This window comes from Grammomys surdaster, unplaced genomic scaffold (genome assembly GCF_004785775.1).
Source record: "Grammomys surdaster isolate TR1022 unplaced genomic scaffold, NIH_TR_1.0 65, whole genome shotgun sequence".
In the NCBI taxonomy this organism is placed as follows: domain Eukaryota; kingdom Metazoa; phylum Chordata; class Mammalia; order Rodentia; family Muridae; genus Grammomys; species Grammomys surdaster.
Genome location: NW_021604567.1, coordinates 956,597 through 963,332, shown reverse-complemented (window position 1 = coordinate 963,332; position 6,736 = coordinate 956,597). Strand labels below are relative to the sequence as shown.

General features: G+C 37.4%; 1 protein-coding gene across 4 annotated transcripts in view; it reads right to left on the bottom strand.

Moving 5' to 3' along the window:
- Positions 1–3,662: 3,662 nt before the first annotated feature.
- Positions 3,663–6,736, bottom strand: part of Lmo7 (LIM domain 7) — a 130,197-nt gene continuing 127,123 nt past the window's right edge. For 2 of the 4 annotated variants that reach the window (XM_028771760.1, XM_028771778.1), the window contains exons 27-28: positions 6,099–6,201; positions 3,663–4,479 (exon numbers count right to left, since the gene is read on the bottom strand). In XM_028771760.1, coding sequence (XP_028627593.1) covers positions 4,457–4,479; positions 6,099–6,201 — 126 coding nt within the window. In that variant the 3' untranslated portion in view covers positions 3,663–4,456. Of the gene's footprint in view, positions 4,480–6,009; positions 6,202–6,736 lie in introns of those variants that run through there. The other 2 variants (XM_028771770.1, XM_028771786.1) reach the window with 1 other exon arrangement.

Sequence of the window (6,736 nt, the reverse complement as noted above, 5' to 3'; positions counted from 1 at the left end):
CTGGAACTCACTCTATAGACCAAGCTGGCTTTGAACTCAAGAAATCTGCCTGCCTCTGCCTCCTGAGTGCTTGGATTAAAGGCATACCCCACCACTGCTTGGCTATGTCAGTATTCTGAATACTGGTGATATAACCAAAACCAGAAAATTCCATGCCCCCATAAAACTTGTATTGCTCTGAGGTCCAAAAAGAATTAACAAATAAGAAAAATATACAAATTAATTACAGGCTGAAATGTACCCTAAAGTCATAAAGCTGCCTCAGAGAATGACTCCAGCTGGTCACCAAAATCCTCCTAGATGACATGTGACAAAAAACCTAAACCAAGGCTAAGCCAGTTGTCCATCTCCGGAAAGTACTTCTGAAATTCATTAGGCCCCATGACATTTTCCATCTGGTATTTGTGGGTCCATCAGTGTATTTTAAGTGAGCATATGATCACTGAATAGATTTATGGGAGTCAGGTGACAACTCAATACATATCTACTATGCACAATGAACAAGTCTCTGTGATATTTTTATCTCCTTGAAATATCTTCTTTGTGTCAGGACCCTTCAGACTCCTCTTTTTCTGTTCTCTATGAAATATGTACTAAATTGTTTTAAACAATAGCATCCCACTATTCTCCAGCAGGAGAAGGCAAATGTGCATGCTTCAGCAAAACAGGCAAGACTATGTAAGGTTTGGTGAGCATACAAAAGAGAGATTCATAGGATGTGGACTCAATTCAGAAATATATTTATTTTTTCACAAATGTTTGACCGGTTAGAATCATACCTGCTCTGAACAAAATCAAGTAACAACTCTGCCACAAAGACATCTTTACTTCTTTAGTGACCAGAGCTCTCAAGATTTCACATACTGTGTTCTTTCCCAGCCTAGGTGTCCTTTACCACAGACTGAAATGAGTGTGTACAGGTGCTTCAGAACTCACACGTTTTTAAAAAAATCATCTGAAAGTTGCTTTCTTGTCTCTATACATATGTTTGCGCACAAAGTAGTTTTTAATGCCATATTCACTGGCATGAATTTGGATTTGTGTGAGCATGCCTTTTTAATCCCTTTTCCAGATTGCCAGAAGGATATAAAAGTGCTATTAAAAAAAAATAAAAGTCCCAACAATAACACCCTATCAGCCATGTCTCTCAACTCTAACCACCAAAGGTAGTTATTATGCTGTTACTCACCAAAATTCAGACAGTTCCACTTTTGTTATTGGGGATTTCTAATATTCCTCTGATATTGAGGAATGTTTCAAGCAAAATACTAAGATTAAATTCTTAAACAGAACAGATTTATCTTCCATGCTTTCCTTTCTTAATTTAGTATCAAAGAAGACTCACACTTTAACATATGTATGGAGTAAAAGCTGCTTTTACTATTCACTATGTTCACACACAATCTCGATTGGAAACACCTTCTAAGGAAGATTGGACCAAAAAGCTATCCTGTCTAATTCCTCTTCCATACTTCTACCATTGCAGGGAGGCATAGTAAGTACTAGTTTCTGTAGAACAGATTGAATGTTAGAAAATTACACACATGCCCTGAATGATTCTCCATGGTTCTGCAACCTCATCTTTTGAGTTGCTTGGCCACAGATTATCAGTCTTCTCTGCTTTGTAAGCTTAGCCCACAAAGAGAGGAGAGAAATCCTATTTTGGCAAATCAGTCACATAGCTTGAAAATTGTCCAGCTGTAATTTACACACACACACACAAAGATAGGAAAAAAAGAGGAAGGAGAGATAGAGAAAGAAAGAGAGAGAAAGAGAGAGAAAGGGAGGAAGAGAGAGAGGTTATATGGGTGAAAGGGTACATCATGTACTTATGAACTGTCGATAGGGATGTAAATTAGTCAGCCACTACGGAAACCATCATAGAGGTTCCTCACATAACTGAAATAGAATGACCATAGGATTCAACTATACTGCTCCTGCGTTTATACCCAGAAGACACTCGAAGGAGATATTTCTATATTGTAACTCTGTTCATAATAATGAAATTACGGAATCAGCCTAGGTGTCCACAAACACATGAATGGGTGAAGAAAATGTGGTATACTTACACAATGGTGTTTTGTTTGCCATAAAGAAAAATAAACTACTATTTTAAGAAACTGAACACGGGGGTCAGTTGGTAACTCGGATAGTAAAGATGCTTGCTGCCAAACTCAATGATCTGAGTTTGCTTTCTGTAACCTAGATGGTGGAAGAGAACCAGCTCTGTAACCCCCCCTTCTTTCCCTCTCTCTCACTTCCTTCCACCCACACACACATACACACAGTGCCACTACACATACACACACACACACACACACACACACACACTGTAAAAGAGAATAGCTCAAATAACGGCAAATGGAAACCATCCCATTAAAGTAAAATAACTCAAGACAAATATCACATGTTTTTTCCTTATTAGTAGATGCTATACATTTCATATACAATGATTTTTACATATGATATGAAAGCAGAAGTTCTATCATCTGGGAAAAGGAGGGGACATTGAAGGGTGAACACAATCAAAGATGCTCCTGTAGAAAAGTAACTTCATGAAACTCACAACTGTGTACAATAAATAAATACCAATAAAATAAACAAATAAAAAGAACAGAGACCTAGGGGTGTGACATGGGAGTAGAATGCTTGAGTAGCATGCATGAAGAAAGGACAGGAGAAATGATTTCAAGAACATGGAGAACTCACCTAGTGTCAGCTTAGAATGCAGGATAAACACATGAAGAATGAGTTCAAGAACTGCTGTTTTCATTGGAGTTCGGCGCTGTAAGCTATATTCTAAATGCTATGGGGAATTTGGCAAAATGTCCTGAGTAGATACATATTACTTTAATAACTGGAAATAAAAATAATTGCTCAGCAACAAAAAAACCTCTGGAACCAATTTTTATTTTTCTCCATATTAACACTTAGTTATGTATTTTAAGCCTCCTCTAACATAGCTTTCACTCTATTTGCATTTTTATAGGAGCTGAGGGTCCTTATATTTTTAGTCGAAGCACACTAACGCTTTATATTACTTATTTTTGATGAGATTTCTTGTTTTAAAGCACTACTTTTGCTCAAGATATTTTCCCAAACTCCCTAGGAACAAAATAATAGATTTTTAAAAGCTGACCCAACAGTTAGCTACTGACATTGCCATAGAAATGCATTCAAAATCCTAACATTATCTGAAATGAAATCGTTGATTAAAATTAAACTTTTTCTTCAGAATCATCATGGTTGTGGTAATAGTTTAACAGGAAGTCACACACCAAAACTTGTCAAGCTATGCACACTTAACATAAAATACGCAGTCTGCATTATGTCTCAATTGCATCTTAGTAAAGATATGTAAAATGTAATATCAAAAAGGTACACATACTCAAATATAATTAAAAGGCATGAAAGGCGAGCTAGAGAGACAGCATAGAAGGCAGGAGAGGACCTGCTCTTTTAGGACCCAACCTCAGCTTCCAGTCCCCAATGATGGAGATCTCACATCCACCAGCTCCAGGGAATCCAACACCCTCCCCTAGCCTCCACAGACACTCACATGTTTGTGATAAACACACACCTACAGATGCCACATATATACACACACACACACTACATACTTTTTAGAACCACAAATTCATTAAATAATTAGAAACAATAAATAGTTTTAAAAAGCATTCCTTAAATGCATCACCAATTTTATTTACAAAGGCAGTGGAACAGAAAAGCTCACTAGCTTCTGGAGGAAATTACTGGTGTACAAACCACGGTTATTTTTCATTATCGAAAGTAAACAGCTTTCTACTGGCATTTGCTCAGCAACAAGAGTCCTTGTAAAGAAAATCCAGTGCCCTCCTCAAGCAAAGAAAACATTACATAAGGAAAATTAATTTTCAATGGACCATTTCTGTGTAAAGAAAACCACAAAGAGCAAATTTATGGATGGATTTAAGTGAAAGTTTTCATATGGTTCCACATTAACTTAGAATACATTATAATAAACAAACACAATTACAAATTTATATTAACTATTTCAAATAATGTTTAAGAACTTTTAAAAAAATTAAAATAAAATACCATCTTCCAAAAACCACTAAAGAGTCAGACTAGATCATCATATCATCAGCATGTGAATTTGGTTGTTGTTTTTTTTTTAAGTTCTTGAGCTTTGTTTTGTTTTTTGTTTTCCACTTGTGCTTTTAGGATGCTGAATTCAAAAGGTAAATACTGCACTCCTCTTCCCCCCCCCCCACATAATTACCTTCTTATAAATAAACAACAAAAATACAGGTCCTCCAACACCACAGTGTTCCTATGTCATCTAATGAGGCAAAGATTATTCTTTTTTTAAAAAAAAAAAAAGAGGGAAAAAACATACAGCATTTTTTATAGTTCTGCATCAGTGACAACCGCCTCCTCTTCTATCTGCAACAGTGCTTTCGAATGGAGGCTTACATCACATGGCGGTTGGCCGTCCAGCTGATTAGGCAAGGAAAGAAGAGAGAAAAGCACTCAGATTCAGAAATGTGAAATGTCAGCCCAAGGGAGTACATAGCAATCATCACTCAGAGTGGCCCAGTGAGGTAGAGAGAGTTACCTGCCACTCAGTCTTGGGATAAAAGTAGGTAATCACAGCCTCTGGGGTCTTAGAATTCTTTATTTGTAAAACACAGAGTATAAATGAACTGCTAAATCAGAACACAAAAACAAAACCTTCAACTCTCTATTATGTGTACTGAAGGAGAGAAAAGGCATGGGCAATGGTTCAAAAAATCAATTATTGCCTATGAGAAACATGTAAGACAATGTATTTACAGCCATTGTTACAAGTTTATAATGTATTTTTCTATCTTGTTTTATATGTATGTTATATAACATTCAAAAGAATTTTTTTCTTGATTAAGAAAAGGATACAAAAATGCAGAATCCACAATTTTGATAACTGAAAACTGCCAATTGTTTTGCAGTACTTTATTATATTGGGTGTCTTGTCTTTCTTGGGCTTTTAGTTAGCTGATGAATGAATACATTAGACACTTCTGGGTTTTAGTTGGTATTTCACATAGCTTGCATTTTAATTCTTTGGTTCTTTGCTGTTTCTATTAACCCATAGCATTATTTTAATAAATGTTATAATACCAGCCTACTAAAAAAATCAATTATATTTGGCTTTGGATTTGAGAGAGAAAAGTGCACACACATACACACTCCCAAGACCCCATACCCAGCCTTGCCATTCTCCCAACTTCAGGGTCAGCATCCCAGGAAGGCCTGGTCAGCCAGGAGAGAAGCTACTGACTGATAAGAGAGAGTTGACCGGTTCAAATCATTTCCAAACACTCTGCACATAAGGGACCACATAAATACCTCTGAGTTCAAAAGCAATAGGTTTGTAGATACCACTTGTAACACCCTTTCACAACAAGGAAGAAAAATGTTACCAGCATCAAGGTTCAAAATTACATACACAGCAATAGCTGTTGTCTTGCTGAGGCTATAAAACAACACACAACAGACTTATGCTACCCTACACTTTATGATACTCAAACACATGCTTAGAAAGAAAGTAGCACTTTTTTTAATTCAGTAACACTGAAACACTATATAAACAGAATTAAGCGCCTTTTTTATGGAAATTTTATGTATGGATACACTGTTATATAGTAACATAAGCGTTTTCAAAGTTGATTACGTTATAAACCACATTAAGGTCTTATCATTAGATATGGAATTAAGCTGATGATGAAGATGAGCCTTAATCAGGAAGCAGATCAAAGTCTGTTCAGAGGACTTGCCTTAACCCTATATCCTGTTTCCATGAGTCATTAGCATTTCCTCCAGGATCTTTGCAAACCAGAGTCAATGTCCTGATTTTTGGATACAAGACCCTCCAGTTCCCTGACCCTACAATCCCTCCTAAGCGGCTGAAACTCATTCCATAGCCTCTTTGAAGAGGATAGGTTATGTACTATCCTGAACCCGGGATCCTATGGCAGGGATCCTGTGGAGGAGGAGGTAGGTGCAGGCTCAGGGAAAGACATAGGAACCCGTGGTCTCCTCAAAAGACAAGAAATTTTCTCTCTGATTTGCTCTCTTACATTTGAATCGGAGATAGCAGTCATTGCAGTACAGTTGGTGGTTTCGGATTCTGACTTCAGCTCCTGAGGAAGAGCCTCCAAGGTCACACCCACAGGAGACACACTGACAGACAAAAGAACGCATACAATTAGGTAACTCCAGAAAGCCCAGAGCATTCTCAGAAGATGAGAGATGCAGGGGCTGAGGGGCTATGCTGAAGTGGGCAAGAGGATTATAGGATCCAGCTGGGAAACGCTTGGGTATACTACAGTAAAGCAAAGGGATGGGGGCGGCCAAAAGGCAACTAGTGAATTTAAATCAAGCCTGACAGATTAGACACTAAGAATTCAGAAAGCAAATTTTAAGAGTCAAGATGATCATTCTAAATATACTGGAGGTAAATTTAAAAACAATTTGATGATTGGCTTAAAGAAATTCGGTCTTCATTGCTTCAAGAAACTGAATACTATCATCATACTAATAACAGGAGAGAAAAACAATCTGGTTTTCTGGCATTCCAGTCTGGAGTGGACCATTCCTAGTGTCCCCCACATCACTGGTTAAGCAAGTATTCCATAAGAGATGCTTTATGTTAAAGCCCTCTCTCTCTCTCTCTCTCTCTCTCTCTCTCTCTCTCTCTCTCTCTCTCTCTCTCTCT